A 16,280-nucleotide genomic window follows, 5' to 3' on the forward strand; every position below is an offset into this window, starting at 1 on the left:
GTGTGTGTGTGTGTAAGAGTGAACAGGTTTATGCAATTCTGTGCGAAACTGCGAATGTGTGCATGTCTTTATATTTGCTCAAGCATGTGTGTGTGTGTGTGTGTGCGCGTGTGCATGTCTGTTTCTATGTGTGCGTGCCGTGTGTGCATACATGCCCGACTATGTGTGTGACTGTGCGTGCATCTGTGTGTGTGTGTGTGTGTGTGTGTGTGTGTGTGTGTGTGTGTGTGTGTGTGCGTGCGCGTGTGTGCGTGGGGGCGTGCGTGTGTGTGTGCGTGCAAGTATGTGTGTGTATGTGTGCAAACTGTGCATACATGTGTGTGTGCGCGCGTGCGTGTGTGCGTGTGTGTACCTAGCGCTCCTGTAGAGTGGTATAGTATCCACAGCTGTGAGGTAACAGCTCCTATAATCTGTCTCAGCGACACTCTGTAACCTGAGTTAAGGCGAGGTCAGGGGTCACTTATTGAACTTGAATTACACTGGGAGAGCCCCCCCCTTCTCTCCCTTCTCCCCCGGCAGGTTTGATTGTTTTCTCTCCCACTCTCTCTGTCTCTCCCAGAGACCTACCCAGTCCCTATGTAATGAGTATTTAATACACACCCTCCGACATGTTTACACTGCGTGTAACAGCATGGGCTGTGTGATCTTGCAACACTCTCAGACGTGTGTCTGAGTGTGTTTGTGCGTGCATTTGTACATGTGTGTTTGTGTGTGTGTGTGTGTGTGTGTGTGTGTGTGTGTGTGTGTGTGTGTGTGTGTGTGTGTGTGTTTGTGTGTGTGTGTGTGTGTGTGTGTGTTTTGCGTGGGTGCCTGTCTGGGTGTAGATGGTGCCAGTGTGTTTGTGTGTGTTTGTGTGTGTTTGTGTGCGTGCATGCATGCGTGCGTGCGTGTGCATTGCATGGTGTGTGAATGTGCTCACAGTTAAATCGACACTCAGGATTTTTATTGTGTATACGCGCTCCCTTTCATTCCAACTCCCACCCTGTACTTTCCTCATTTCTGAAGTCTGTAGCCTGAAGGCGAGAACACCTGCCCAGATCAGCCCCTGCACCCCCCCCCCCCCCCCCCCCCCCCCCCCAACACCCCCTTTCAATCTGAGATAAGACAATAGCAGCGGTAGAGGTGTTCGGTTACGCAGTGACAGAAAAGAAAGAGACAGGGGGGGGGGGGGGGGGGGGGGGACGAAACGGTCAAACCTCATCTGTCTCGCCTCCCACAAGAATGCCACAGCGCTCCAGGTGTGAGAAATGTCACAAAATAACATGCGTTTTCACGTCGGCACACACCGGGGGAAGGCTTCTTTTCTTTTTCTGTTTTTCTTTTCTTTTCTTTCCTTTTTTTTTGCCTTAAACTCATAATTTGACCTCAACCGTATAGTCTCTGGGCCCCCGCTCTCTGCAAGCTGTTAAGTTTTTAACATATCGTTTTCCAGCGCACATGTTCCGTGTTATGTTAGTTACTATGGAGGAATTCGGGGCTGAATGGACAATGAAGTTACTGAACCTTGAGCGAAAGATTATACCTAATCGTAAGCAGAGGAGAGCCACCCGGGTGGGGGTCGGGTGGGGGGTTGGGGGGTGTTTGGGTGGGTTGAGCTGGGGCTGGTGGTTTTAAAGTTATGCCACGGCGCCCTCTGTTGGCGAAATTTGCAACTTGTTGTCGCGTGAAAGGCCTTGAAACTCCCCAACATGAAAGGCCTCTGTCTTTTTATAGGCTCCAAAACCACATCCCTCGGGCCTTTGAAGAGCTCGTATTCGCTAAGTAGTAGTTAGGCCCTGCCAGTTCTTACTCACTGTTTTATAAGTATGAGTGGGAGAGGAGCGCTTTGAACTGCACCCATTTTGAATCCCTGGGCTGATGGCCTCATAACATACAGTAGTAAGTGCAACCGTGCTCTCATAAATAGCACGGATGCCTTTTGAGTGAGCATTGACTCTGAACGTGTTTCCCCCTCATATGCAGGTGGATGAGATGAGAACCCTTTCTTAAAATGTACAGTACGGTAACTTAACTCAGAGAACGTACGTAAAGATTTGTACTCAAAAAATGTATACATTTACAATGAGGATGTTACTGTTACTGGTCCAGTTCATCCCAAAATGTGGTACTAGCTGAGTTATACGAACACTGAAGATTCTACTGTGTATTCACTCAGTAAAGTGTAGTATATCTATATATTCATCTTGCTATAACTAATTAAAATAAGAAATGTTGTTGTCGTGTCCTACACTTTATTTCGCATCATGCAACACGTGAAACGTTAACTTGTTGAAGTATGAAGTAACAAAACATGTTATGACAATTACTCCCAGACCTGCGCAATATGCTGTTGTAATAAACTGAAGCAACCAAATATGTATTGCACATATCTACAATAACTACAGCATAGCACCATATTCTTTACTGTGAGCCATGACAATCTCTGCCTCACATTTGGCACAATGGCATCCTAAGGTGCAATAGCAACAGAGAACCACTAGGTGGGGCTAATATATTACTTTTACTCAATGTTGTGCTGTTAAGAGTTCACATAAAGGACATTGCAGGCAACCCTCTGCCTTTTCTCAGTCCCAACTGGGCCCTGTAGGCTACCCCAATGGCCCATATACAGTATTCATATGGTTACTGATGCCCACAACCCATATAAAGTCCAGATAACTGAAATAGACACCAACTTGGAGACTTCCACAGGTGCTGAACAAAAATACATACAATGATGAAGAAAGGCAGTCTGTCTGTGGCTGAGTAGAAATTGTATTTGGAGTAACACTAACAACGTTTCGACCCATGTGGGTCTTCGTCAGGTAAACCTAGATACACTTAGTTGACCGGTGTCCGACAACTTAAGGCTCTATTTTAGGTCAGCTCATTTTTCTCTTCGCCAAACACCAAATCTCTTCGCTGAAAAAAGCTGATCTACAAGCTCACAGCGCATCACATTTCCCCCAGAATAGGGATAGGTGGGTTAACAAGGTAGTGATAATGTGACTGCACTGAACCATGAAGCCTCCTTTGGATTCGTGTTGATATTCCATATAGACAGCGAGCCCATGATATCTCTTGCTTCTTGACAGGAGAACAGGTGACTTGTTATAGTGTATGTAAGGGCTGGTGGTCCGGTGGTTAAAGAGTGTAAGTTATTGCGACCGTACAGTAGGTCACATTTACAATGAAAACCTGCATCTCCCGTCTCCGTCACCCACATCTCCATATATGGTCAAGCCTTGTGACATCACGTCTCCATATATGGTCACGCCTTGTGACATCCTATCTCCGTATATGGTACGCCTCATGACATCTCGTGACATCAGGTGACATCATGGAGACCCTTAGATCTCCATGACATCATGACGTGACACGTCGCACCACCATATATGAAGATCACGACACTGACCTCATCGAACCCTGGATAACCATTAACCATACATGGAGAAGACTGGATCATCACCTAGATCTGCATATACAGTATTAGGCTATATATTAGGGAGAGGTTGCTTCTCGCCCTCAGGGTGTCTTACTAGTATTGTTTTGTTAAAATAAGATTGCTATAGAGATAGACTGTAGGTGATTGTGAAGTGGGAGCTATATTGGTGCAGCAAATTCTCACATGCTTGAAATGAAAAAGTGAACTGACCTACTAACGGATTTGTTTGGTGCAAGGTCAAAGTTCTGAGAAATGTATGTCAAGTTGATCATATTTTTCACACCAGGGGGTCCCCGGAAGTTCCAGACCCACAGGACCACGGCCAGGGTGCCGGCCCGTTTCCGGCGAGCTGCCCCACGTCCGAAACGGTAGAGAAATGAGAGTTACCATGTGGGGGTCTCCGGGGGAGTCCCCAGGGGGTTCCCAGAACATCCAGACCCCCAGGAACACGCCCAGGGAGGCGGGCCGATTCCGGCGAGCCGCCCCACGTCCGAAAATGAGAGAGTACCGTGTGGGGTCCCTCTACTGTACTGTACTGTACTGTACTGTACTGTACTGTACTGTACTGTACTGTACTGTACTGTACTGTACTGTACTGTACTGTACTGTACTGTACTGGCACACCAAAATCATCATATATACAGTTAATAGTGCGTGTGTGTTTGTGTGTGTGTTAGGTTGCGCACAGGTGGTGAAAAACAACCATGCTATTTTCGTGCTCAGACCCAGAGACCCAGGCACCCACCCACCCAGCCAGCCAGCCAACCAGCCACACACATAGCTCCCTAAGGGAAAGGTTGCACCACTCAAAAATGCACAAACAAAACGTGTGAAATTTCTCTCCCACTCCGTTTTGTCCGCTCCCTGTTTTTAGAGCTAATGTATGGGCCTTAACAGGGGTCTTCACATCAGGATACCAAGTTTATCCAATCAGAAGACAGAACTCATACAAGATTACTATCAGAATATAGAGCTTTAACTTACGGTATACGGTAAAACAAACATGAATGTTTCTGATACAACATGGTTTGGCAGAGTCCCTAATTCCCACCTGCGTGACAGTATGCTAAGTGGGCTGCTCAGAGGAACTTTGAATTGGCATTGATCATGAAAGCTCCAGAAGGCAGTCATTTGAGTGCACCTGCTCCTCATCATGTCCAGGACTCTCAGATAGCCTGCCATATTGAGCCATATCCTCTCCTGTCTTTTTTCATTTAACCCACGCACCAACACACATGCACACACACGCACGCACGCACGCACGCACGCACGCACGCACGCACGCACGCACGCACGCACGCACGCACGCACGCACGCACGCACGCACGCACGCACGCACACACACACACACACACACACACACTCACACACACTTTGCGATTTTATGAATGCCATTGTTTGGGTGCAATTGTTAACCACAAGAGGTTCGGGCGCTACTCACATCAGTTGCACCGTCGAGCCGACTGATATTCCCATATATGGAGATCTCTGTAGGCTATTGTCAGTGTCCCTTTTATGCCCATATGAGATTCCTGAAGTCATCAGTATATGCCCATATATGGCATGTTGATATGCCCATTATAATAGCTGACTTATTTGTTTGCGCCTGATGCATGCCATGATGACACATTGAGGTCAGACAACACACTCCTTTTTGAGGGGTGCTAGCCCCATCTACATCCAGCTTTTAGTTACCATCCACACACTTCGTCTACTCTTAAACAAACCCATTGTAGAGAATTTTACATCATAGTGTCTGAGCAAATAGGCATAGGGTCTATTTTACGTCATGATGATGCACAATGATCCTCCCTTAAGCCAATTGTGGAATATAGGAGGATAACCCTAAAGCTGAAAATAGCAGTGCGTTGTGAGCTTGTAGATCGTCTGTTTATGCTGTGCGTCACTGGCACACAACTAAGTATAAATCAGGCATAACTGTAACCCCATGTTAACCCCTAAACCTAACCTCTAATCCTTCCCAAACCCAACCTCAATCTTTTGCTTCACTTAACTCACTGCCATTTCTCTTGTGAGGACCACCAGAACAGTGCCTCTCAATGAGAACAAGCACAGTAAAGTCCTGCAGTGTTCAGGGTTAAATTAACACTCAGGATTTGGGTGGGTCGACGGGGGGCCCTGCATGGCCTCACTCAGCTCATGTTCAATAAGTGCCTCGTACATTTTCCTCCATCATTTCTGTCTCATATATTTCTGATCTGTCTAGTCCTTTCAAAAAGAGACAAAACACAATTTATCCGTTTAAATGCATTAAACGTTACTGATTCTCTGAGTGGGGATAATGGGAAATGCTCAGTGTGAGTGCTTTGAGATGGATAAGGCTATTCGTTTTCGAAGAAGATGAAACTCAGGGCAGACGTTGAAGAGGAGGGACGAAATGGGAATAAAGTGAAGAGAAATGTGAGACAGTCTGTCAACGAGGAACAGTGACCTCACTCACAGCGTAAACAACTTTTGTTTCTCCAGCTTACAAGACAAATCGGCGGGACAGAATCAGATTCCTGGACAATTATTGCACTAAAGTAATTCCCAAAACGGATCTTTGATTCATCGGGAAAAAGGCAGACGTTACATGTTTCAATCTTTTCTCATCCTGTTCCTCCCTCGATCTCTCAACCACTTCCTCTCCATACTTTACTTACTTTATTTGTTTATTTAGTCGGGACAATGTACATTAATGAACATTACATTAAAAATGCAGTGTAAATATACCAGATTTAGCAAAACATGCTAATTTCCATCTGCAGTCCCCAGACATCGAACATCAAACAGTACAAACAGGGCTGACATACAGGACATAGCATACAAATACCTAGTACATTTCGAACGTATTAAGACTAGTAAGAATAAAAAATAAGAAAAGATTAAACTATTATTAGGGTAGGGTTTACTCTAATAAGCTCTCTGACACAGCATAAAAAGAGATACACCTAAAACTAGAAAAAGTGCCCTTCTGGGCACAGGTCTCCACCAGGAGGATAGGACTGTGTGAGATGTTTAGGAGTAATATAAACATGTTTGCCTTTGATGGCAATTGGATGATTTGAGGCATTTTGTTCCAAAAATGTGTTTTGCAAAAATAAACCTGTTGGTGGCGCTATAACAGGCCAATGTGAAAAGGGTGGGATATATTCCTCAGCCCAGTAAGAAAATGTGTGAAAGATTTCACGTAAATTGCATGCTGCGTTCATGATTTGAGGCTTTTGTTCAAAACGGGGCAATCTTGCAAACTGTGAAAGCCAATTATAGCCATGGATATATATATGATGGAATATGAAATATCGGACAGATCCGACTTGAGCACATGACCATAGAGATACTGTGTAACGATTTGTGAGATTTTTGGACAGAATCTGGAGGAGTAATATCAAAAAATTTGTTTTACAAAAGTCGGCCTCCTGGTGGCGCTATAAAAGGCAGATGCGGAAAATGCAGGTCAAAGGTTTGTCCTTGGCCTCTAGGGAGTGTGCATGCAACGTTTCACGCAGATCGGTGCAGTTTTAGGTAAAACATGTGAAAAGCTGCCTCATGGTGGCGCTATAACAGGCCGTTCTGGAAAATGCGGGGCAGAGGTTCATTGTTGGCATCCAGGGAGTGTGTGTGCAAAGTTTGGCATCGACCGGGTTAACGGTGCCGGAGATTAGCTGTACACAGACGGACGGAAGGAAGGACGGACGGACACACACACGGACGGACGGACACACACACGGACGGAGTGCAAAACATACTCTCTCCCCATGCCTTCGGCCTGGTGGAGACAATAATTATAAATGGTTGTAGCTTTGATTTTCAAGCAACTATTTTTTCAAATTGTATTTAAAGGAGGAAAATGGGGCACATTCCCTTATATGCAGAGGAAGTCCATTCCATTTTATACAGCCCTGTATAAAAGAGGACATTTTGGCCGAATGTTGTTTGCCGGTGCGGCACTTCGCAGTCACCTCGAGTGGTTGCTCTGGTACTGATTCCCCTCTCGGGCTTTCGTTTGATGAATTCACTTAGGGGGGGCGGGCACAGACCATGTAGGGTCTTGTATATGACCCCAACCTGTGAAAAATGTAAAGTTATCAAAGCTAAAACAATTGAGCCTCCGGAGGATGTTACAATGATGATATGAGTGGGGCTTCCTGTCAAACACCTTGAGCGCACTCTTGTAGAGCTGCTCTATGGGTTTGTCACACCTGTGCAAGACCAGTTTGTGAAAGAGTATTCAATGTGTGATAGGATCATACAGTGAAGATACGATCTGGCCACTCCAGCTGTCAGGAATGGTCTAATTTGTTTACTCCCTCACATCCCCCCTCCCACTCCCCCCCCCATCCATCTCTCTCATCCAGAGCTGTCATTCAATGCAACTGCCTATACAAAGATTGGTCCCCCTGTCAATGCTTATCACAGGCAACAGGCAAACTCACACAGGCTCCATTTGGGATGGACATGAAAGCTGTCTGTCAACAGAAACTGTACTGCATGGTTGAACTGAATGTTTGACATGTCCACCGGTTGGCTCCGGCCTGTCAAACTGGCCGCAGACACAGAGACAGACAAACATGGAGGCATTTGTCCAAGAGTAGTCCACTTTTTGGATACAGTAATGTCAGACTAAAAACTGTGTGCGGCACAAAGCCAAAGCCAGAGGGCTCTGTTTTTAATCTGTTCTTTTCACCGCAAAGTAAAACTCCAAAAATAAACAGAAACTCAGGAAAACAAAATACCTAAAAGGCCTGCTGTGACGCATGATTCACTCACAGAACTTTGAAGAAGTTTGGACAGAAATACAGGGGCATATTGTGGCCCGGGGACATGGCATTAATGTCCGTTTAGAGAGAGAGAGAGAGAGAGAGAGAGAGAGAGAGAGAGGGCTGCTATCTTTCAAGTCAGATCAGATCAAACCTGAAAGACTTACTGACCCGGTAATGGATGTGTTGTGGGTTGATTACTCTGTGAATAGGATGGGGGGGAGGGGGGGGGGGGGGGGGGTTGTGTGTGTGTGTGTGTGTGTGTGTGTGTGTGTGTGTGTGTGTGTGTGTGTGTGTGTGTGTGTGTGTGTGTGTGTGTGTGTGTGTGTGCGTGCGTGCGTGCGTGTGTGCGCGTGTGTGTGTGTGTGAGTGAGTGTTTTGAGTTCAATTTTGTATACTGTAAAATGATTATGCTGTTTTTGCTTGATCAGAAAACAAATAAAAAATTGAATGAGAAAAAAAAAAGTCAGATCAGATCAAGGATTCGAGAGCCTTAGATAAATATGTTTTAGAGAAGTAGATCATATTTTCCCTTGCATGGTGACAGTCATAAACAACTTACACAGATATGATCAGAACAGTGACATTTTGCACTTGTGTGAAGCAGATTCACAATGATGATGTTCAATCAGTGTTATTGCATGATTTTGCTTTCTCTCCAGACAATCACTTTACATTTTTGTTACACAACACCTATAAATACATGCCTATGTTTAATAATGTTTGTGCCCCTCATAATTTCAGGATTCTCAACCTTTTTAATTCCAATTCATTCCAGTCCAATTATGGTCTGTCATCTGTTCCAGTATTCCTTTGTGAAGCCTATGGTACGTAGGTATAGGGCTAACTGAATCTCTGGAGCCCATGGAGTGCATGGCATGATCATGACTGGCCCTTGCCGTTTCACAATACAGTACTACAGTAGGTAGGCTAGTAATGCATGCAACATTGCGTCTGCGTCCCACACTGGCCAACCAGACCATTTTTCCCAATCCCACCTATGCTGTGTACTGTAGTAGTGTAGTAAGCAATCCGTTTTCACTGGCCTCTCTCGGTCATTTACCTCAGTGGTTTTCAACCAGTGGTCCGGGAACCCCCTCAAGTTGAGGGGGTTCCAGGTGGTCCCCAACAAAATGATGGAGTGTTGGTAACCAAATGGACCCTTATAGATGATAGATCTTTACTTTTGAGACGTTTACGGGTTCATTTGGTTTCATTTTACACCCTCAAGAGTTACATCTGCATTATTAAGTTAGTTATTAAGTCTACACAATTAGAGAATTTAATTATTTATTTTGACCAACCTGTTATCTCTCCTATGTAATGTACCATCTACCAACATCAATACAGCATGGAACTGGACACCATATATTCAACAACAAAATATCCTTTAGTTTGGGAGTCTGAGAGGCAAAATCTCGGTCCGTGGATCAAATGCCGAATAAATAATGGACCTTTATTGATAAGGTTGAAAACCACTGATTTACCTCATCCGCTGGGGGGCGCTGGTGGCCAGCGAGCTTGAACCCTTCCATCCGATCCATCCCCGCAAGTTGACCGTGTGTGTATGTTGTTGTTATAACGTGAAGACAGTCAGTTCAGCTCAGCACCTCACCTCATCGAGACTGCCTCTCACTGACTCTCCTCTCTCCTCCGCTCTGGCTGCGTCGCGGAGCCTTGAGCCTGCATGTCGCTGCCTTTCAGAACACAGTGCGTTTGGAGAGCTCCAACACCACCGACCGACGAGAGGACTGGCTGGCTCGAGTACACGCTTAATAACCGGCTAGCCTGTTGTCGTTAAGAGAGAAAACAAACGGGAACAAGTAATTTATTGACTTGTAGACACGTTGGAAAGCGGATATATATATAGAAGGAAGGACAGAGGAAGACATTGACCGTTGTTCCAGATTGCCAATGGCAGGAGCGCAGCCTGGAGTTCATGCACTGCAGCTTAAACCTGTTTCCGTACCGGAGAGCTTGAGCAAGGGAAACAAATTTATGAAATGGGATGACGTGAGTACACTACAGACACTGTGGAATAATATAAATAAATATAAAGTGCATGACTGCATGTAGCGTGATGTGACTGACTGACTGACTGACAGAGCGGTCCTGTCATGACTCATGAATCATGGCATGATACAACGACCGACCAAGACCCAAACAGGGTGTTCAATTGCGGCATGCTAAGCATGCTTTTTTACGGAGTGTTTTTGTTTACGTTTTCCGTTTTGTACGCGCGCGCCATGCATGCACGCGTATGCGTCCACGCGTGCGTGCACTGCGAGCGAGAGAGAGCAGCTCATTGAATTAAAAATAAATCAAACATTTTAAACTTGGGTTGTTGTCTTTCCCTGCTGCCCTGCCTCCTTCTGGGAACGCGTTCAATCAATTGGCCGTAATTAATTAAGTAAAAAACGCAACACAGGAATCCTAATAGCTTTGAAGCAGAGTTGAATAATAACGCCATGCATTGCCTTTATTGTGATCATCAGTCTCTCCACTGCTGGCAGCCTGCAGCCATGAGATGACCTTGATTAAAATTGATTGCTCACTGCTGTTGGGTACCGTAGGCTTATTATTATTGGGCTATTAAGATACACATATAGGCCCACAGCTGTGCAAATCACCTCTGCTGCTCACTATTAAGCTATTATATTTATTTTATTTGAATGACTGTGCACAGTTCTGCATTTCTGCACCCCGCCTTCCCCATCCTTGCCTCATGTAGCCTATTGTGAACAGTATAGGATTCCTGATTCCCTGCCAATCGCTGCCTATGTAGAAATAAAGGTCCTCTCTGATTTCTGTGAAACAAAGAGGACTTCTGTGCCCACCTGTTCTTCACCTTGATTGATTTGTGCTGGCATTATTTGAAACAAGCCAAGGTTGTGTGTGTGTGTGTGTGTGTGTGTGTGTCGTGATTTTGGGGTTTTGTTAGGTTACAAGATGATGTAAATTCTCTCTTCATTGTCAATGGCGTTTTTAAAACAAACCAAAAACCAAACATTGAACCAAAAACAAACATTAAACCTGAATATATAGGAGGGGCTGGCGCCCCTCAAAAACTAGTAAAACTAGAAAGAGGCAAACATTTTGAAAACAGCTGGAACCAGTCAAACTAAATTGGGGGGGGGGGTCACTGCCTGAACAGGTTGAGAACCACTCCATCAACATATGGAATAAATTCTGTATTGGCCATATATAGAGTGTGTCACGAGGCATGACGGACTGACAAGGTTTTTCAGGTTTTCATAGTAAACGGCGACCTACTGTCGCAACAAAACAATACGGTATGCTAATTGGTGATTGGTGATTGTGGCAGTGTGCAGGTGACTGGTGACATGTAAACAGTCTTATTGTGGTTGCCGCAGATGGTGCAGAACATGGCACAGATGCGAGTGGGCGTGATCTCAAACGCGCACACACGCACTGCTACATTACATTACTCATCAATCTTTCATGGAGGTGACAGTGAGAGATCCTGAGTACTTATAGTTGTAATTACAACCGAGCAATATACTGTATGGGTATGTTGTGTGACGGGGGAGTGAGGTGTGTGTGTGTGTGTGTGTGTGTGTGTGTGTGTGTGTTTCCCTTCCGCATGCAGTGATCCATCGGTCGGTAGCTCTCCCATGTGGTGTGTGTTGTGTGTGCCTATCTCTAGGCCCCGATGCCAACCAGACCTTTCCTGCCTGCCATGGACATTTACACTCACACACACACACACACACGCACACACACACACACACGCACGCACGCACGCACGCACACACACACACACACACACACACACACACACACACACACACACACACACACACACACACACACACACAATACTTTCTCTGTTTTATTTCTCATACAGTCCTTCCTTCCTTCTTTCCTCTTCCTATGAATCCATGGAAAGAACTAGAGAGAGAGAGGGGAAGGGAGGGAGGGGGCTCAGTAGACAGAAACAGAATAACAGTCACTGAGACATTGTGGTTGAATGATGTTGTTTTCCTGCCCGTCATAGTTTTCTGTCTCACTCAAATGTGTCAGGCCAGTACCAGGGCTTGACATTAACTTTTTGATGCTCTTGTCCTTCGGACAAGTACATTTCCCATTCACTTGTCCGGCCACAAAAGTTACTTATCCGAAGTACAAGCACACAGAAATACATTTTAAATCAACTATCTGCAAGTTGGTTTTGGTGAATACTAGATGAATATTCTTGGTTTAGCTCTAGAATGTCTGTCTTATCTTATATTTCATGTATTCCAAATACACAGCCATCGATCGGTCCTATCCGCGCACGGTTAGCAGACTGACCTCGTCGGCATTTAAACTTGTAGCACTGCGTGTGTACTCACCCAGTAATTAATTCCTAAGATTTACAGGGCTCCATTTTTAACTCATCTTTCTAAAGCCACTATTTGGGGATTTAGGAGTGGGGAAAGGCTGTTCCCCCACTAAAGTTGGTATTTTGGTTACCTGTCTAAATCCCTTAAACACCTGTCTTAAATCCCTTAAACACACATTATGCATAGGTGAACACAGTGAAAGCCTCATGTGTTCATTTAACTCTTGAGAGTGTACAAATGTAACCAAATGGACCCATAAGGTAGTGGTTTTCAAAGTGGGGTCTGGGGACCCCCAGGGGTTCCAAGGGGTCCCCAGCAAAATGAGTATATCAATATATTAGCAAGCTACATCCAGTGGTAACATTTTAGGATGGCTTGTTGTCTGGAGGTTTGGCTGAGGTGGACTGCTGTAGGCTTCTGTGCACTTGTGTGTTTTGTTTGTTGCCCAGAATCAGATGGGGATCAGCGGCCAAATAGATATCAATTTGCGGGTCAGAGTTACAAATCTATAAATTAACCCTCAGGATTTTATTGTGTACATTACTGCTGCATTCTGGGCAGAAGGTGCAGAACAAATCATTGTGTTTACACAACCCCTGATTTGGATTTGATGAAGCCTGTGCGCCGATTTTAATTAGATAATTATATCCGCTTAATTGGACAAGGAAGTTCACACATCGGAGGAATTTGACTTAATTGGCGGAATGCTCACAGAGAATAAATTGGACATGCATAAGTCATGAGGTTAGAAGCGTGATAGAGATTTACCAGATCGAAAATAAGACATTAAATACAAGATGGGAGGTAATGTGTTTTATTTCCTTTTTTACATAGGCTATGTAAGAGGCTGGCTTAGAATATGTGTGATTTCTTTGGGTGTTATTTAAATAAGGAAACCTATTGATAATTGTACTCCATGACATTACGAGTAATCCATGTTTATTAAAACCAGACTGAGTGTGTACAGAAGTGTGGCTTCTCTAGCATATTCAGGTAGTTTTGTAACCACTCCACGCGTGGTAAGTCTACCGATTGGATTGTTATGGCATAGTTCATATAGTTGCATAACATTTATATTTTATTTTTAATTATATTTTTAACGATATATTTCTAATGATCCTAAGCCATGCATGGAACACACACATGCCATGTATCACTAGTGGCACACTGGTGGAGAAACATCCTGATGGTTTCACACCGCAGAATAACAGCATATCACGGCTCGGCTGCTATCACGGTCATACCTATAGCTTCTCACATCCACTATCAAAGGGTCAGACCGGTGCAAAGCGGACTCTCACAAGTTGTTGTTTGATCGTATACGACAGTAGTTCTCAAACCTTTTTTTGCCAAGGACCCCCACATTGGTGTGTACTTGGCCCGAAGAATCGTGCAGCACTAGTTGGCTGTCTAATTCATTTTATGTTTTTGTTTACATTTTTTTAAATGCTAAATGTTCTCGTGTGAGAATCGTGATCTCAATTCTTGTGGAGGAAAATCGAGATTCACATTTGAGCAAGAATCGTTCAGCACTACCCGGACCCACTTTGAGAACCAATGCTATACAGAACCATAGGAAAAGGATCCCTCCCAGAGCGGTTGAAATGACTTGATGTCATGGAGAAGATATTAGTTACAGCAGTGAGAGTCAGCACTGCATTTAGCATTGGCATGTAGCCAGATCTCAGCCTGCAAATGCTGGAGAAATACTATAGGCTGATATGAACCCTTCATTATGTCTAATAATCACACACATCATTCCTCTGCCTTCACCTGGCTGTCTGCTGCTAGTGCTACAATTAAAAAAAAATATAATTTAGGCATTCAGACACCTTTATGCAGAGCGAATTACAGTAAGCAAGGTAGATGCATACATAGAGAGACTGAGACAGTGCAGTGCCGTTGCAATCTAGGATCATAGGTAAACCAGAATCAGTCTATCAAAAGACAATCTGTACATTTGAAACTATGGGTTTCCAGGTAAACAAATCAACCTGGGATATGTAGCGGAAGGTTTTGGCTTCACTAGCGGGGATGCTGCCGGCACGTTCCTCTCACTTTGGCCCTGCTGTTTGCAGGTGATGCTTAATGGTACACTTTGCATGTAATAAATTATGGGAAAAACTAGTGTCAGTACTCGCTAATACCTCCCGAGTCACAAGCTGCTGACAAATGCCTTGAAGTTGACCTAGAATACTTTATAATGATCAAATAGTCAATAAAAACAGTGTAATCTGCAAATTGATATAGCACTTTTATACACTACTGTATGTTTCCTTTTTGCATAGACTCATGACTCATGAGACAATCCATGCTAAAGCTCATAATGGCATAATGTGTTTGCTGTGGTGGCCATAGGAGAAAATGACTGCTCTCTCTATAGTTATCACTCTTTCTTCACTTCTTTCTCTACTTTTTCAACTCTCTCTCTCTCCCTCCCTCTGTCTCTACCCCCCCCTCTCCGTCTCTTCCTTCCTCTCTCTCTCTCTCTCTCTCTCTCTCTCTCTCTCTCTCTCTCTCTCTCTCTCTCTCTCTCTCTCTCTCTCTCTCTCTCTCTCTCTCTCTCTCTCTCCCTCCCTCTGTCTCTACCCCCCCCTCTCCGTCTCTTCCTTCCTCTCTCTCTCTCTCTCTCTCTCTCTCTCTCTCTCTCTCTCTCTCTCTCTCGCTGTCTCTCTTTCGAGACACAATATAAGGGGCCAGTCCATGAATCCATTTGTCATATTTGCCACTGGAGGAATGCTAGCCGTGGTTTTGGGAAGTAGAATAGACTCATTACAATTTATGCCATCCACGTTATCATTATCATTTTATGAAGTTATCCCAGAGCAATTTACATCATCATGAGGGATAGAGGGCGAGGCGTTCCTCCAGTCCATTTGTAACATTAGCAGAGCCACAAGTTAGGGGTTAGGACGGAGTACCATACACACATAGGCTACACACATCTCTGCTGCAGCAGAGATGTGTGTAGCATGTATGTGTACATCAAGACTAGAGTATTTAGGGAGGGAGTGATGACTGTGTCGACCACGTAATCGCAATGTCCACGGTTCAATTCTGTCTGGATACAAAATAATGAATAATAATAAAGAAAGGAATAGGGGATCAGCTACAGCAGTGGTGTCCAAACCGTTTTCAAAGGGGGCCATATTAGACACCCAAGGGCCAACTACATCTCCTTCGGACTATAACAAAGTCACATACATATGCATCGCATTTAAACGATTCAATTTAACTATCATCGTGATGATATCAATATTTAATATCAATGGTCTTTTGTCAGGTGTGTGCTGTGACTCGGCCGTTTTTTCAGCCATATGTCACATTACCAAATGTAACCAGACCAGACGAGCAAGGTAAAAAGAAGAAAAGAAAAAATAAATACAAGGAACACTGACAAATGATACTCTGGGAAATGCCCAGGTTAAAATAATGTCCCATCCTGTTGGACGGGCCGTTCATAATACAATTCAAGTATGAACCTGTGGGCCGTATAAAATTCGGCAAAGTCCTGCGGTTCACACTTTGGACACCCCTGAGCTACAGTATATATACCGTTAGCTAACAGTATGCCGCATGTCATCCAGCCATTTATGAGCTGCGGCTTTGACTGTCCAATCAGGCCTGTAACAAACGTGTGGGTCAATCATGCGAAAGTAATCCCAAGTGATTCTTCTCCCGTCTATAATGGACTTCACGGGTATATGGCGCGTTGCCATGGCGAACGTCGCTGTCCTCTTCCAGGCATCA

The 16,280-nt window shown here is 44.5% G+C and overlaps 1 protein-coding gene across 1 annotated transcript in view; it reads left to right on the forward strand.

Annotated features, from left to right (window-relative positions):
- The first annotated feature begins 10,073 nt into the window (after positions 1 to 10,073).
- Positions 10,074 to 16,280, forward strand: part of plcb1l (phospholipase C beta 1-like) — a 220,270-nt gene continuing 214,063 nt past the window's right edge. The window contains exon 1 of the mRNA XM_079525533.1: positions 10,074 to 10,197. Within this exon, the coding sequence (XP_079381659.1) occupies positions 10,099 to 10,197 (99 nt within the window). The 5' untranslated portion in view covers positions 10,074 to 10,098. The remainder of the gene's footprint in view (positions 10,198 to 16,280) is intronic.

The sequence above is a fragment of the Electrona antarctica genome, assembly GCF_951216825.1.
Source record: "Electrona antarctica genome assembly, chromosome: 17".
NCBI classification, from domain to species: domain Eukaryota; kingdom Metazoa; phylum Chordata; class Actinopteri; order Myctophiformes; family Myctophidae; genus Electrona; species Electrona antarctica.